Source organism: Pleuronectes platessa, chromosome 20 (genome assembly GCF_947347685.1).
Source record: "Pleuronectes platessa chromosome 20, fPlePla1.1, whole genome shotgun sequence".
Lineage (NCBI taxonomy): Eukaryota > Metazoa > Chordata > Actinopteri > Pleuronectiformes > Pleuronectidae > Pleuronectes > Pleuronectes platessa.
Genome location: NC_070645.1, coordinates 21,250,297 through 21,267,424, shown reverse-complemented (window position 1 = coordinate 21,267,424; position 17,128 = coordinate 21,250,297). Strand labels below are relative to the sequence as shown.

The 17,128-nt window shown below is 45.5% G+C and overlaps 2 protein-coding genes across 8 annotated transcripts in view; both read left to right on the top strand.

Moving 5' to 3' along the window:
• Nucleotides 1–1,255: 1,255 nt before the first annotated feature.
• nub1 (negative regulator of ubiquitin-like proteins 1) lies at nt 1,256–12,991 on the top strand. Of its 3 annotated transcripts, none has more exons than XM_053412511.1 (15): nt 1,256–1,443; nt 2,233–2,350; nt 2,721–2,891; nt 3,090–3,148; nt 3,258–3,322; nt 3,655–3,822; nt 8,556–8,644; nt 9,119–9,225; nt 9,985–10,171; nt 10,746–10,853; nt 10,951–11,103; nt 11,203–11,349; nt 11,526–11,606; nt 12,052–12,250; nt 12,436–12,991. In XM_053412511.1, the coding sequence occupies exons 2-15, from the start codon at nt 2,234–2,236 to the stop codon at nt 12,576–12,578; spliced, it is 1,794 nt and encodes a 597-aa protein (XP_053268486.1). In that variant the 5' UTR covers nt 1,256–1,443; nt 2,233; the 3' UTR covers nt 12,579–12,991. The 3 variants fall into 3 exon arrangements, with proteins under 3 accessions (XP_053268486.1, XP_053268487.1, XP_053268485.1); XM_053412512.1 differs by having other exon boundaries at nt 1,257–1,443; nt 2,229–2,350; nt 2,724–2,891; XM_053412510.1 differs by having other exon boundaries at nt 1,257–1,443; nt 2,229–2,350.
• A 2,396-nt stretch (nt 12,992–15,387) lies between these two features.
• Nucleotides 15,388–17,128, top strand: part of xylb (xylulokinase homolog (H. influenzae)) — a 10,220-nt gene continuing 8,479 nt past the window's right edge. For 4 of the 5 annotated variants that reach the window (XR_008333166.1, XM_053412401.1, XM_053412402.1 and 1 more), the window contains exons 1-2: nt 15,388–15,521; nt 16,521–16,603. Coding sequence is in view for 3 of the 5 variants with exons in the window: in XM_053412401.1 (XP_053268376.1) it covers nt 15,465–15,521; nt 16,521–16,603 (140 nt within the window). In the remaining 2 variants the exon portion in view is untranslated. The remainder of the gene's footprint in view (nt 15,522–16,520; nt 16,604–17,128) is intronic. The other variant, XM_053412403.1, reaches the window with a different exon arrangement.

The window sequence follows — 17,128 nt, the reverse complement described above, 5'->3', positions numbered from 1 at the left end:
TAACTGGGTATACACTGGGTATGAACCGGGTATGGACTGGGTATAAACCGGGTAATAACTGGATATTAACTGGGTATATACTGGATATTAACTGGGTATATACTGGATATTAACTGGGTATAAACTGGATATTAACTGGATATTAACTAGGTATAAACTGGATATTAACTGGATATTAACTGGGTATAAACTGGATATGTTAGTTTAGCTCCGCTAGCCTGCAGGTAAGATAGATAGAAAAGTTGTTTGAGCTATGTGTCTGTCTAATCTTTTTACTTTGTTGCAATCATTTTACTTTAATGCTGTAATATAGTCAACCTCTTAGTGTTGCGCTGAGTGCTAAAGCATGTGAAATGTATTTGAAATAGGATTTCTGCTCCCTGCTGCCACTCAAAATGCAGCCCATAGTAAATGGTTTTGTATTTATATTGAGCTTTTCTAGTCTTGATGACTCAAAGCTCTTTACAGTACAGTTTTTTACATTCACACACACATTCATACAGTGCATCTATTCGCAGCACTTTGATATTCTATGGGGGGGGGGGGGCATTCAGGGTTCAGCAAGATTAGAGAACCAATCAACAAACACACACACACACCTACACACACACACACACACACACACACACACACATACTCATACGTCACCACATGTTGATACTGTCTTTGCATATTCATTTATCCTAAAAGTATGAGAAGAGCCGAACTCGGTTTGGTTCTATCAAGTATTCATTTAGAAAGCAACGAAAGGTATGAAAAGTTCACAGCAAAACAATGGGCATCCAACACACTACCCCGGACCTCCAGCAGGGGGAGGTCTCGAGTCGCATCAAAACGCCTCAAACAGCCGGCGTCTGTCATATTTCATAACAGTAGGGAGAACCGGGTTAGAATATTGTGTTCCTGCTTTATCAAAACAATGTCACTGTGTCCGACCTCCAGAACTTCTCAGCTGCTTGAACTGTGATGTCAAATTAATCCGAGGGAGTTATGCTTTTAATATAAAAAGTTAGAAATGAGAAGAAATAAAAGATTCATTATGAACACTCCGCAGCAAAGGTTATTTATAAATCATTTGTGTGAAGGCCATTATCTGGCTGAAACTATTCATGCCCCCCCCCCCCCCCATATTTATGGTTCAGTTTCAGTTCTAATGATCTTCACAGACACATACACAGAGAAGCTCATATTTAAAATCCCAACAATACCTGACTCCAGCTGTGAAGGGAACACTTCACATATATTACGTAGGATGGATGACGAAACGAGAGACCTCCTCCTGACGTCATCACGTCGGTCCACAGTCTCGAGCTGAAGACGTGACGTTGACGGCGGATCCTCACCACAGACTGTGTATTCATATATGTTATATATTCGTACATATTATATTTATATATTAGTATCTATCGCCAGATGTTAGTGGTCTCGTGCTGAAACACGGAGGTAAGTCACAGAAAAACAAACTCAGACGCCATCTTTGTCTGGAGCGAACAGTAACTGCGTCGTTTAGACACAAACTGCTTGTTTGTGGTGTCAAAACGTGCGCGTGTTGTTGTTCATGTCGTGATTCAAACGTTCCGTTCACTGTCTACGTCATAAACGTCACCGTGACTCGGTGTATTAACGTTTCTGAGCTGATGCTCCTGTGAACGTGACATGAACTCAGACCGTGAACGTCTCACGGTGCCGCTGAAGCTCTCTGGTGCCTTCACGGAACATCTGTTTACAACAGTGACTCCTACATTTCCCATCATGCATCTGCCACCTTTTCACCCTCTAAATAATTATCATTTACTAAATAATTGTAAAGGAGTATTTTTTATTTAAAAGGCTTTATTTTATTTTAAAGTCAAAACTATAACAACTGATTATTAAGAATTCATTGTAAAGTAATGACATTTTTTTTCATGGTTTCAGCTTCTTTAAACATCAAGGTAAAATGTTAAATGCTGATTTCCCATCAGTCAACGAGTAATGATAAAGTACTTATATTTGAATAAAGTATAATAACAACGTAATAATAATGTGTGTACGATTTTATGTTCAGTACTTTTGAAACGATAGATTTTCTTTTATAGTCAACATGTTTCTTTGAGTCTTTAATAGTAGAAAAATCCAATGTGAGCAGTGACTTGGTTTCTCTCCACCTCCTCTCTTCTCCACCTCCTCTCTTCTCCACCTCCTCTCTTCTCCACCTCCTTCCTGTTGTTCTGTCCTGTTGTTTCCAGACAGGATGGCGGAGCAGAACACGGAGGCGAAGCTGAAGAACCTGCTGAAGCAGGAGAAGATCCAGCTCTGGAATCCTCCGTACACTGTGGAGGACGAGCGGCTCGAGCCGCAGCTCGTTCAGGTCGACAGGAAACTCACAGCAACACGCTAACGCCACGCTTACGCCACTTAGCTGCTCACACGTCTCACTGTGTGATCACACGCTTTATAAAAACAGAAATTCATTCATTAAAGGAATTATTAAAAGGTGTCATTTAGAAGCAAAACTACTTATATAAATTCAATGTTAATAAATATCAAAATCCTAACAGGTTAAAATGGATGTTATCCATCAAACTACAATGGAAACATTGAAACCTTTGTTTTTGAAAATAAAAAAACATACATAAATACAAAAAAAACAATACATAGAACAACAGTTGAACAACATATTATATTTTCTATATCAGAGTTCAGAGTGTTATAAATTATCATGGTGATTTTTTTTACAGCAGGAGCTGGCGGAGCGTTTCGCCGCCCTGCTGTTCCTGCCGGTGTCGGAGGTGGGCGGGGCTCTGGAGTCCATCAGAGTTCAGACAGTGAAGAGGAGCAAAGGAAACCAGACGTACAGGGAGACCAACGTGGCCACGCTGGAGCTGCTGCTGCCCAGAAGCAGCAGGAAGGTACGAGGGCCTAACCCTAACCCTGAGACTGAGACTGTGTAAACAATGTTATCTTCCTGATTGGTTCTCATCAGTTACAAAACTCAATCCAACATTCACAGCCGCTAAATACTTCTTAAACCTCTTCATTCAAACATATGAATCTTTATTGTCCCAAACACGTTCTCTAAAATGTGTGTTTGCTTTCAAAATCCAAAGTCAAAGAAGAACTACCTGGAGACAAGACTGGACGTGTGTGTCCAGGAGGTGGTGGACAGGTACACACACACACACACACACACACACACACACACACACACACACACACACACACACACACACACACAGTGTGCAGCTGTGCTGAGTGTGTTTGTTTCTCTGTCATAGAATCGACCAGGAGTTCGGCCTCAGACACATCAAACTGATCCTGAACGGTAGAACTCTGAGTCCACGTGAGTAAAGATTGATTCCATGTGCTTCATTCATCCCGTAGGGACATTTTTGGGGACTGACATGCTGTGGACATGTTAGCTTCTATATTTACAAACAAGTTACAAAGCAGCACCAACTGTATTTATTTTGAAATGTTAAATAAAATATTGCACACACACATAGCACGTAGCACATATTGCACCATCCCATAATAAACCCCCCAAAAACTGTTGCACATTTCCAGCATCATCAGCAGCATTACACACAAAACTCTTAGATGTTGAATATTGTTGCTGAAAATATAAAAATGAGTGAAGCTCATCAATGTGTGTGTTCTGTCCCGACCCGTCAGACGAGCGTCTGGACGAGCAGGGCGTGAAGAACCTCAGTAAAGTGATGGTGCTGAAGGTGAGTGATGCCGAGCTGAAGCAACTGATGAGTGAAGAGGAGCAGAGGAGGAACCAACAGAGTGAGAACCTCCAGAGGACGCAGAAGGGTTTCCAGATCCTGTCCGAGAGAGGTGCGTTCAATCTGAGAGAACGTTCTGCTGAGATTAATCTGAGAGAACGTTCTGCTGCGTTCAATCTGAGAGAACGTTCTACTGCGTTCAATCTGAGAGAACGTTCTGCTGAGATTAATCTGAGAGAACGTTCTGCTGAGATTAATCTGAGAGAACGTTCTGCTGAGATTAATCTGAGAGAACGTTCTGCTGAGATTAATCTGAGAGAACGTTCTGCTGAGATTAATCTGAGAGAACGTTCTACTGAGATTAATCGGAGAGAACGTTCTGCTGCGTTCAATCTGAGAGAACGGTCTGCTGCGTTCAATCTGAGAGAACGTTCTGCTGAGATTAATCGGAGAGAACGTTCTGCTGAGATTAATCGGAGAGAATGTTCTGCTGCGTTCAATCTGACAGAACGTTCTACTGCGTTCAATCTGAGAGAACATTCTACTGCGTTCAATCTGAGAGAACGTTCTGCTGCGTTCAATCTGAGAGAACGTTCTACTGAGATTAATCAGAGAGAAACTTCTACTGCGTTCAATCTGAGAGAACGTTCTACTGAGATTAATCTGAGAGAACGTTCTGCTGAGATTAATCTGAGAGAACGTTCTGCTGCATTTAATCCGAGAGAACGTTCTGCTGCTTTTAATCTGAGAGAACGTTCTGCTGAGATTAATCTGAGAGAACGTTCTACTGAGATTAATCTGAGAGAACGTTCTGCTGAGATTAATCGGGGAGAACGTTCTGCTGAGATTAATCTGAGAGAACGTTCTGCTGAGATTAATCTGAGAGAAGGTTCTGCTGCGTTCAATCTGAGAGAACGCTCTGCTGAGATTAATCTGAGAGAACGTTCTGCTGAGATTAATCTGAGAGAAGGTTCTGCTGCGTTCAATCTGAGAGAACGTTCTGCTGAGATTAATCTGAGAGAACGTTCTACTGAGATTAATCTGAGAGAACGTTCTACTGAGATTAATCCGAGAGAACGTTCTGCTGCTTTTAATCTGAGAGAACGTTCTGCTCAGATAAATTGGAGAGAACGTTCTGCTGCGTTCAATCTGAGAGAACGTTCTACTGAGATTAATCTGAGAGAACGTTCTGCTGAGATTAATCTGAGAGAACGTTCTGCTGCGTTCAATCTTAGAGAACGTTCTACTGCGTTCAATCTGAGAGAACATTCTACTGCGTTCAATCTGAGAGAACGTTCTGCTGAGATTAATCTGAGAGAACGTTCTGCTGAGATTAATCTGAGAGAACGTTCTACTGAGATTAATCGGAGAGAACGTTCTGCTGCGTTCAATCTGAGAGAACGGTCTGCTGCGTTCAATCTGAGAGAACGTTCTGCTGAGATTAATCGGAGAGAACGTTCTGCTGAGATTAATCGGAGAGAATGTTCTGCTGCGTTCAATCTGAGAGAACGTTCTACTGCGTTCAATCTGAGAGAACATTCTACTGCGTTCAATCTGAGAGAACGTTCTGCTGCGTTCAATCTGAGAGAACGTTCTACTGAGATTAATCAGAGAGAACGTTCTGCTGAGATTAATCTGAGAGAACGTTCTGCTGCATTTAATCCGAGAGAACGTTCTGCTGCTTTTAATCTGAGAGAACGTTCTGCTGAGATTAATCTGAGAGAACGTTCTGCTGAGATTAATCTGAGAGAACGTTCTGCTGCATTTAATCCGAGAGAACGTTCTGCTGCTTTTAATCTGAGAGAACGTTCTGCTGAGATTAATCTGAGAGAACGTTCTACTGAGATTAATCTGAGAGAACGTTCTGCTGAGATTAATCGGGGAGAACGTTCTGCTGAGATTAATCTGAGAGAACGTTCTGCTGAGATTAATCTGAGAGAAGGTTCTGCTGCGTTCAATCTGAGAGAACGCTCTGCTGAGATTAATCTGAGAGAACGTTCTGCTGAGATTAATCTGAGAGAAGGTTCTGCTGCGTTCAATCTGAGAGAACGTTCTGCTGAGATTAATCTGAGAGAACGTTCTACTGAGATTAATCTGAGAGAACGTTCTACTGAGATTAATCCGAGAGAACGTTCTGCTGCTTTTAATCTGAGAGAACGTTCTGCTCAGATAAATTGGAGAGAACGTTCTGCTGCGTTCAATCTGAGAGAACGTTCTACTGAGATTAATCTGAGAGAACGTTCTGCTGAGATTAATCTGAGAGAACGTTCTTCTGCATTTAATCCGAGAGAACGTTCTGCTGCTTTTAATTCGAGAGAACGTTCTGCTGCTTTTAATCTGAGAGAACGTTCTACTGAGATTAATCTGAGAGAACGTTCTGCTGAGATTAATCGGGGAGAACGTTCTGCTGAGATTAATCTGAGAGAACGTTCTACTGAGATTAATCTGAGAGAACGTTCTACTGAGATTAATCCGAGAGAACGTTCTGCTGCTTTTAATCTGAGAGAACGTTCTGCTCAGATAAATTGGAGAGAACGTTCTGCTGCGTTCAATCTGAGAGAACGTTCTACTGAGATTAATCTGAGAGAACGTTCTGCTGAGATTAATCTGAGAGAACGTTCTGCTGCGTTCAATCTGAGAGAACGTTCTACTGCGTTCAATCTGAGAGAACATTCTACTGCGTTCAATCTGAGAGAACGTTCTGCTGAGATTAATCTGAGAGAACGTTCTGCTGAGATTAATCTGAGAGAACGTTCTGCTGAGATTAATCTGAGAGAACGTTCTGCTGAGATTAATCTGAGAGAACGTTCTGCTGAGATTAATCTGAGAGAACGTTCTACTGAGATTAATCGGAGAGAACGTTCTGCTGCGTTCAATCTGAGAGAACGGTCTGCTGCGTTCAATCTGAGAGAACGTTCTGCTGCGTTCAATCTGAGAGAACGTTCTGCTGAGATTAATCGGAGAGAACGTTCTGCTGAGATTAATCGGAGAGAATGTTCTGCTGCGTTCAATCTGAGAGAACGTTCTACTGCGTTCAATCTGAGAGAACATTCTACTGCGTTCAATCTGAGAGAACGTTCTGCTGCGTTCAATCTGAGAGAACGTTCTACTGAGATTAATCAGAGAGAACGTTCTGCTGAGATTAATCTGAGAGAACGTTCTGCTGCATTTAATCCGAGAGAACGTTCTGCTGCTTTTAATCTGAGAGAACGTTCTGCTGAGATTAATCTGAGAGAACGTTCTGCTGAGATTAATCTGAGAGAACGTTCTGCTGCATTTAATCCGAGAGAACGTTCTGCTGCTTTTAATCTGAGAGAACGTTCTGCTGAGATTAATCTGAGAGAACGTTCTACTGAGATTAATCTGAGAGAACGTTCTGCTGAGATTAATCGGGGAGAACGTTCTGCTGAGATTAATCTGAGAGAACGTTCTGCTGAGATTAATCTGAGAGAAGGTTCTGCTGCGTTCAATCTGAGAGAACGCTCTGCTGAGATTAATCTGAGAGAACGTTCCGCTGAGATTAATCTGAGAGAAGGTTCTGCTGCGTTCAATCTGAGAGAACGTTCTGCTGAGATTAATCTGAGAGAACGTTCTACTGAGATTAATCTGAGAGAACGTTCTACTGAGATTAATCCGAGAGAACGTTCTGCTGCTTTTAATCTGAGAGAACGTTCTGCTCAGATAAATTGGAGAGAACGTTCTGCTGCGCTCAATCTGAGAGAACGTTCTGCTGAGATTAATCTGAGAGAACGTTCTTCTGCATTTAATCCGAGAGAACGTTCTGCTGCTTTTAATTCGAGAGAACGTTCTGCTGCTTTTAATCTGAGAGAACGTTCTGCTGAGATTAATCTGAGAGAACGTTCTGCTGAGATTAATCTGAGAGAACGTTCTACTGAGATTAATCGGAGAGAACGTTCTGCTGCGTTCAATCTGAGAGAACGGTCTGCTGCGTTCAATCTGAGAGAAAGTTCTGCTGAGATTAATCGGAGAGAACGTTCTGCTGAGATTAATCGGAGAGAATGTTCTGCTGCGTTCAATCTGAGAGAACGTTCTACTGCGTTCAATCTGAGAGAACGTTCTGCTGCGTTCAATCTGAGAGAACGTTCTACTGAGATTAATTAGAGAGAAACTTCTACTGCGTTCAATCTGAGAGAACGTTCTACTGAGATTAATCTGAGAGAACGTTCTGCTGAGATTAATCTGAGAGAACGTTCTGCTGCATTTAATCCGAGAGAACGTTCTGCTGCTTTTAATCTGAGAGAACGTTCTGCTGAGATTAATCTGAGAGAACGTTCTACTGAGATTAATCTGAGAGAACGTTCTGCTGCGTTCCATCTGAGAGAACGTTCTGCTGAGATTAATCGGAGAGAACGTTCTACTGCGTTCAATCTGAGAGAACGTTCTGCTGCGTTCAATCTGAGAGAACGTTCTGCTGAGATTAATCTGAGAGAACGTTCTGCTGAGATTAATCTGAGAGAACGTTCTGCTGAGATTAATCCGAGAGAACGTTCTACTGAGATTAATCTGAGAGAACGTTCTGCTGCGTTCAATCTGAGAGAACGTTCTACTGAGATTAATCTGAGAGAACGTTCTACTGCGTTCCATCTGAGAGAACGTTCTACTGAGATTAATCTGAGAGAACGTTCTACTGCGTTCCATCTGAGAGAACGTTCTACTGAGATTAATCTGAGAGAACGTTCTGCTGCGTTCCATCTGAGAGAACGTTCTACTGAGATTAATCTGAGAGAACGTTCTGCTGAGATTAATCTGAGAGAACGTTCTGCTATATTAAGTAAATAATCCCCTCTGTCCCTCTCTCTCCTTGATGACCCGTTCTCCTCTCAGACGGCAGCGAGGACTCCAGTAACGTTCCGTTCCTGGAGATCGCCGACCAGAAGGGAAACCCGCTGAAGATCCCGCACAAGGAGAGGAAGGTACCCACCACGTTACTTTACATTTCATTTAGTTTATCTAAAGTAACTTACAATGAGTGAGGAACAACCAGATCAACTGGTAACCAGTGAAGGGAGCGGAGCAGTGTGAACTCAGGTTAAAGACCAGTGGAGCTGCTGGTTTCTGGATGAGCTGCAGAGGTGGGGAGGGGCAGTAGTCTAGGTGTGAGGTGACCAGAGCCTGGACCAGAACCTGGACCAGAACCTGGACCAGAACCTTCTGAGTGAGAAGGGGACGTGTTCTCCTGATGTTGTGCAGCATGGATCTACAGGGACGGGTTGTTATTGGCAGTGAGGGAGAGTTGACTGTCTCATATTCCCAGTTTGTCTCATAGATGTTAACAAGGAGCGACTTCCTCTGTTCCTGACCAAAGAGTCAAATAGAAACGTTGTGATCAGTGACCCACAAACACACACTTCACGTCTGTCTGTGTGTGTCTGTGTGTGTGTGTGAAGGCTCTGATCCTGGCCATGGGTTTCCATGAGAAAGGTCGTTCTCTGATGAAGAGGAAACAGTACGATGACGCTCTCTGTCACCTGCTGCAGGCCGATCAGCAGTTCAGGTACATCTGACATCATCATGTGTGACACCATCATCTCTGACATCATCATCTCTGACATCATCATCTCTGACATCATCATCTCTGACACCATCATGTGTGACACCATCATCTCTGACACCATCATCTCTGACACCATCATCTCTGACATCATCATCTCTGACATCATCATCTCTGACACCATCATCTCTGACACCATCATGTGTGACACCATCATCTCTGACATCATCATCTCTGACACCATCATGTGTGACACCATCATCTCTGACACCATCATCTCTGACACCATCATCTCTGACATCATCATCTCTGACATCATCATCTCTGACATCATCATCTCTGACACCATCATGTGTGACACCATCATCTCTGACACCATCATCTCTGACATCATCATCTCTGACATCATCATGTGTGACATCGTCTGTAGAAAAGTTCTGATTGTCTGGAGGAGGAGTCTGAGGTGTTTCCACTCACAGAGAGTTTAGTCTTAATGTCTCTAATATTCTAAAGAAGGAAAAAGGTTAGAAACCACAGGCTCCGCCTATTCTGACCGTGAGTGACAAACCTGATAGATGACTCTCCACACGTAGCCCCGCCCAACATCTGACAAACCAATCAACAGCTCTAATCATCAACATTCATCAAATCAAATCAATTCATCAATTAAACCAAACACACAATGTAAATAAGTCCTTTGTGTGTTTAATCATCTTCATACTGTGTGTGTGTGTGTGTGTGTCTGTGTGTGTGTGTGAGCAGTGTGTGTGGCTCCGCTCTCCTCAGCTCAGTGGATAACTTCTCGGTCCTGCAGCTGGACATCGTGTGGTGCTATCGAGCTCTGGAGGCTCTGACGTGTCTGGAGGACGGGCGCAGCCGGCTGCAGCGGGCGGAGGACGGCTTCCTGCGCTGCTACGGAGCGCGGCAGGAGCGACTGCTCATGATCCAGGTGACTCACCGCCAGGCGCCACTCACACACTCTGCTTTGACTGATTGTTCCCGGGTTCTACTGCACATGAACAAAAAGGTTGTGACAGTTTGGTTTTATCAGAGTCATTCAACACATCAGGGTCCACATGAATCACAACAAGATGGTGTCAACCTCATCGTCAGCTCCTCTGAGCACCTCCTCTTCCTCTGCTCAGCCACTCACCTGGTCAGCTCCTCTGAGCACCTCCTCTTCCTTTGCTCAGCCACTCACCTGGTCAGCTCCTCTGAGCACCTCCTCTTCCTCTGCTCAGCCACTCACCTGGTCAGCTCCTCTGAGCACCTCCTCTTCCTCTGCTCAGCCACTAACCTGGTCAGCTCCTCTGAGCACCTCCTCTTCCTCCTGCTCAGGACAGTGTGGCTGCTCAGCTGTGATGCAATTGGTCTTCGTCTTTGCTAGAGGAGATAATTTATCATCACTCGACTGTGTGTGTGTGTGTGTGTGTGTGTGTGTGTGTGTGTGTGTGTGTGTGTGTGTGTGTGTGTGTGTGTGTGTGTGTGTGTGTGTGTGTGTGTGTGTGTGTGTGTCTCATCAGGGTAACACAGGCAGAGAGGAGGTGTTGTTTCTCCGGTTGTACCTCCTCCAGAGTCTCCTCTCCTACATCGAAGGAAACGACATTCAGGCGCGACACCAGCTGACCAAAGTGAGTTGAGCGTGTGGAGGAGCGCTTGTTTTTCACAGCCTGAGAGGGAACTTCACAGCTCATCAGAACATGAACGTGTGTGAACCGCTGTTTTCAGGTGGAGTCTCTGTTCAGTCATTTGTGTCTGGACTCAGAGAAGATGGCTCAGCTGATGGCGCTGGGCTTCTCGGAGAGAGAAGCTCGCCTGGGACTCCGAGCCTGTCAGGGCGACCTGCCGGAGGCCGCCATCCACATCAGCAGCCGCAGACAGGTGACCCCTGACCCTGGAACTTACAGGTCAAGGCTCTGGATCTGGTGTGTCTTTGGATCCATAATGATTCTCTTTATTTCTAATTTGTGTGTTTCCCAGGAGCGAGAGGAGCTGAAGCAGAGGGAGAGGCAGAAGAGGAGCAGGAGGACGGAGGACATCTCGTCCCTGGCGGAGCTGGGATACTCCAGGAGAGACGCCGCCCGGGCGCTGCACCGCGCTGACGGAGACGTGAACAAGGCGTGTGAGGTCAGCTTCCTTTCTGAATGAATCATCTGAGGAGACCTTTTGATAACATTAATAGATGAAGGGCCGACCAGTGCATGATTTATCCTTATGGTCAGCATCTCACCATCTTGTGTGTATAAATATTCTGCCTCGTGATGTTGGACACCAACGCTTTTCTGATTCTGGGTCATCTCCAGATCCTCCAGGACGCCAGTCAGGCTGCTCAGGCGACCAATGACAGCAGAGAGGGGGGGGCGAGTCCAGAGAAGGTGGAGCAGGTACGTCACAGCAGCTCGGTCTCAACAGACTTCAGTGCTTCACAGCCAATGATTCCACTAAGACACACAGGCTCCACCCATTTTCTCCTCCTGATTGGTTCTTATCAGTCACATGACTCGACTACCTGCATTGAACTGAAAGCGCCGCTAACACTTCCTGTCAGTAACAGCTTCACCTCGTTGTCACTCAGAGAAAAGAATAATCACAATCTACTTCCTGTTTGTATGGATCGTGATCACATGACCAGTGTGGTGTATGGTCATGTGACATGTGTTTAGAGATTGTTATAAAATGAAAGTGAAAATGAAAAATGAAGTGACTTAATTTCCAACGTCTCAGTTTCTGTATGTCCAGAAACACAAACCTCAGATGTGGACGTCAGACTCTAAGGTGAAGTAAGAACTGTGACCTCTGACCTCTGACCTCTGACATGTGTCTCTGCAGTTGTTGTACTTGGGTTTCGAGAGGGACGCGTCTGAAGCAGCTCTCACTCTGATGGATGGAGATGTCCAATCAGCTGCTCAGTTTCTGCTGGACAACCAGGGTGTCCTCTCCCCGCCCTCCTCCTCCCCCTCCACAGAGGAGCCCAGCACCTCCTCCTCCCCCTCCACAGAGGAGCCCAGCACCTCCTCCAGCACCATAGGTAAAACAGGCCTGTCCTGCTGATCCCAGCTCAGTCTCCCAGAGCAGAGCCAGCTGTTAGCTGTTGGTTCAGCACTGACTTCAGTCATGTGACATTTGAACTCAGTGAAGTTTGAATGAAACAAACAGATCAAAGTGTTTATGATGAAAAGAAGCGTTTTGAAATTGAAGAAGTGTTTGTTCCAGAGGACGAGGAGCTGGTGAGTGAAGTGCTGGAGGACCTGTCCCGTCACGAGGAGGACTATCTGGACCTGACGCTGGAGGAGGAGAGCGAGCTCATCGACACCATGAAGACGTTCCTGAGCCGAGGGGCCGCACACACCATGTGACGCACACAGACACACACAGACACACTAACAGTGTGTTTTCTCCTGTTTCATTCTGACAAAGATCTTGAGATTGTTGCCCCTCTTCTGATTTCATGTAAAATGTTCGGTTCATGTGAACAAATTATATTTACAACTTGACGAATCTGCACTTGTTAAATGTAGCAGCGCTCTTCAGGAAGAAGAAGTTAATATTTTCTGATAAATCAAAGGGTCAACTTGTGTTTTCGTTTTAAAAAATCTGCTGATTTAAAGAGAAAGTTCATGTTTGGGAAAGTTTGTATTTTCTGTTGAAGAAGAAGAAACACTTTTATTTTAATAAAATTCATTTTCATGTTGAGTTTCATTTTGATTGAGCCAATAAACATTTGAATGTTCTTTATATAAAGAAAATAAATAACTGTATATAAAGACAACATGTCTGAACATCTACTTAATTCATCATGTCACACTGGGAAGTGGAGGATTATACATGAGCTGGATTCAGCTCCTGTTGGAAGAAGCAGCTGTATGTCCTCTGTGTGGAGGTTAGGGTTAGTCCAGGAGACGAGGACTGAGGAGTCCAGGAGACGAGGAGGACTGAGGAGTCCAGGAGACGAGGTGGACTGAGGAGTCCAGGAGACGAGGAGGACTGAGGAGTCCAGGAGACGAGGTGGACTGAGGAGTCCAGGAGACTAGGAGGACTGAGGAGTCCAGGAGACGGGGACTGAGGAGTCCAGGAGACGAGGAGGACTGAGGAGTCCAGGAGACGAGGAGGACTGAGGAGTCCAGGAGACGAGGAGGACTGAGGAGTCCAGGAGACGAGGAGAACTGAGGAGTCCAGAAGACCTGGTGGACTGAGGAGTCCAGGAGACGAGGACAACTGAGGAGTCCAGGAGACCTGGTGGACTGAGGAGTCCAGGAGACGAGGAGGGCTGAGGAGTCCAGGAGACTAGGAGGACTGAGGAGTCCAGGAGACTAGGAGGACTGAGGAGTCCAGGAGACGGGGACTGAGGAGTCCAGGAGACGAGGAGGACTGAGGAGTCCAGGAGACGAGGAGGACTGAGGAGTCCAGGAGACGAGGAGGGCTGAGGAGTCCAGGAGACTAGGAGGACTGAGGAGTCCAGGAGACTAGGAGGACTGAGGAGTCCAGGAGACGGGGACTGAGGAGTCCAGGAGACGAGGAGGACTGAGGAGTCCAGGAGACGAGGAGGACTGAGGAGTCCAGGAGACGAGGAGGACTGAGGAGTCCAGGAGACGAGGAGAACTGAGGAGTCCAGAAGACCTGGTGGACTGAGGAGTCCAGGAGACGAGGACAACTGAGGAGTCCAGGAGACCTGGTGGACTGAGGAGTCCAGGAGACGAGGAGGACTGAGGAGTCCAGGAGACGAGGTGGACTGAGGAGTCCAGGAGACGAGGACTGAGGAGTCCAGGAGACGAGGTGGACTGAGGAGTCCAGGAGACGAGGAGGACTGAGGAGTCCAGGAGACGAGGAGGACTGAGGAGTCCAGGAGACGAGGTGGACTGAGGAGTCCAGGAGACGAGGAGGACACAGAGCTGTCCTCCAGAGCTGTTCAGGCTTGTACTTTGATCATGTGACAGAAGTTTGAGGTGATAGGACAAAGCACAGTGGAGTTGTGACCACATCCTGTCCTTTGGCGAAGGACCATCCTCAATGTTTACACGGTTTGAGGAATTATCACAATTCTGACCATCAACCAATGACTTGTCAAACTTGTCACTTCCTCTTGCCACCCGGGGGCGCTGTGATTTTAAGTCATGATTTCTGTGTAGATGTCATCAGGCCGGGACTCTTGTCTTACAGGTCTAGTTTGGACTCGATTGGACCAAATATGTCCGAGATACAGAAGCTTGTGTTTTGATGGCGTTTAATCAAACTTTGACGCCACGCCACGGTCACATGGTGTGACGAACAATCGATCTGTAGATCAGTTTTTACCTCCATCTTGTTGTGATGACACTCATCTCAATGTGAAGGTGATCTGATGAAAGCCCGGGGACGAGTACGTCAAAGTAATGGTGAATATGGTCAATTGGCCACTAAATGCAAAATGGCGGGCTTCCTGTTGCGTTTTTCAGAATGCTCCTTTAGACCATTTTTCATAACTGGTCCAGAAACACCTCTGTCCCGATTTGGGTGAAGGTCGGTGAGGGGGACACCTAGGGGCTGGTTCCAGGGGGCGCTGTTGAGCCATTTTGCCACGAGCAATTCAAATGACTCCAGAATCCTTCATGTGGATCCGCTCTGTGCTAACGTCTGTTTCATAGTGAAGAAGATGTCTTCCCCTCTGGTGTGTTGAAAGTGCTGTGATGCCTGAATGTCCTCACAGGACTCTGTCCTCTGTCCTCTGTCCTCTCTGCGTGGTCAAATCTGACACATGAAGTTGAGCCTTGTCTCTAATATCAGTTGATTCATAAACTGCTCCTCAGCAGAGTTGTGACTGAACATCCATAATATATTAAATCATATCTGTGTGCGTCTCAAGGCTGAGAGGACATGTCTTCTGTCCCTTCACGTCTCTCTGTTCCACCTCCCCCTCTCTCTCACTCCATCCTCCCCCCTCACCTCCCTCTCTCTCCCTCCCCCTCACATCCCCCTCTCTCTCACTCTCTCTCTCTCTCCCCCTCCTTTCTCTCTCCCATCCTCTCTCTCTCTCTCCCCCCTCACCTCCCTCTCTCTCTCTCACTCTCTCCCTCCCCCCCTCTCTCTCTCTCTCCCTCTCCCTCCCCCTCCTCTCTCTCTCTCTCTCTCTCTCTCTCTCTCCCTCCCCCTCTCACTCTCTCCCTCCCCCTCCTCTCTCTCCCTCTCCCTCCCCCTCCTCGCTCTCTCTCTCTCTCTCTCCCTCCCCCTCTCACTCCCCCCCCCCCCTCTCTCGCTCTCTCTCTGTCATGGCGGACCTTGAGGACCCTCCCGTGTTCCTGGGCTTTGACTTCAGTTCTCAACAGGTAAATCTGTTTTACACACGTGAGCTTGGTGTTGATGCGTGTGCGCGCGCAGATGCGGAAGAGGAAGTGAATCCATCGAGCGTTATAGAAACACGTTTTTTTTACTCAAACTATTTTCATTATTATGATAAAGCTTGTTAATGTTAGCGGAGTTACGAGCCTGTTGTTAACGTTTGTCTTGACTTATATTATATTATTTAGTAAAGGTTTCAGATCTGGTTCCCAGTGGCTGCTCATGGTCACATGTTACAGCCCCCCCCCCCCCCCACACACACACACACACATTGAGCTAGACACACAACAACATCAGGGCAGGTTGTTGTCCCGGCTCTTGATTGGAGGAGCCAGCTCCACGTGGACATCAGGACACAAAGTCCACACATCTTACTAACAAACTAAAATCACATCTTACAACTTTACTGAGAATAAAAAATTGTAACTAACAATTTAGTAGAAACTTAAATGTCACTTACTTTCAGCACTTTGTAGTTTAGCTTTATTTGAAGAAATTGTACTTTGTTGGTTCTTGTTGTTCTGGTTTGTTCCTCGAGGTCGATTCACTTTGTGAGTCGCTTTGGATAAAAGCATCAGCTCAATGAAATGTAGTGTAAAAATCAATCACATGATATTTGTCTCACAGATAAGTGAACACATCAACACAACAGGATTTACTACATTATATAAAGACGTTTATAAAGGGAGTATGTTTTTGTGGTAGTTATACTGCACAGTACAGTAGTTTTCGCAGGTTAGCGAGATAACACAACGTAACTTTACGTTTAGCGGTTTGTCTTCGTACCTGTCGACCGGCGTCCAGTCGCACATGATGACAGTGTTTTGAAGAATGTAAACTAACACAGTCATGGTCCTACACACATGATTCTGGAATCAGCTGCAGATGTTCTGGACAAAGAGTCTCAGGTCTGGGGAACCAGAAAGGGTTTCCTGAGTAGAACCATGTAGAACCAGCAGAACCTTCAAGTGTGTTCTTTACTGTAGGTGAAGGTGGCGGCCATCGATGGACGTCTGGACGTTCTTCATCAGAGCATCGTTCACTTTGACTCTGAGCTGCCTGAGTTCAGGTAACAAACAGAGACGAGTCACATCAACACAACATGTTACTAACACAACATGTGACTTACATGTTACCAACACACAACCTGTTACTTACATGTTACTAACACACAACCTGTTACCTACATGTCACTAACACACAACCTGTTACCTACATGTTACTAACACACAACCTGTTACCTACATGTTACTAACACACAACCTGTTACCTACATGTTACTAACACACAACCTGTTACTTACATGTTACCAACACACAACCTGTTACCTACATGTTACTAACACACAACCTGTTACTTACATGTTACTAACACAATATGTTACCAACGCACAACCTGTTTCCCCTACATGTTACTAACACACAACCTGTTACTTACATGTTACCAACACACAACCTGTTACCTACATGTTACTAACACACAACCTGTTACTTACATGTTACTAACACAATATGTTACCAACACACAACCTATTTCCCCTACAGGTTACTAACACACAACCTGTTACTTACATGTTACTAACATGCAACATGTG

Bases quoted from the DNA above. Each gene is read 5' to 3' on its own strand.
- nub1 (XM_053412511.1), top strand. From the start codon at position 2,234: ATGGCGGAGCAGAACACGGAGGCGAAGCTGAAGAACCTGCTGAAGCAG. The intron at 3,323-3,654 runs GTGAGTAAAGAT...CCGACCCGTCAG, and splicing joins CGGTAGAACTCTGAGTCCAC to ACGAGCGTCTGGACGAGCAG. The intron at 11,607-12,051 runs GTACGTCACAGC...GTGTCTCTGCAG, and splicing joins GTCCAGAGAAGGTGGAGCAG to TTGTTGTACTTGGGTTTCGA.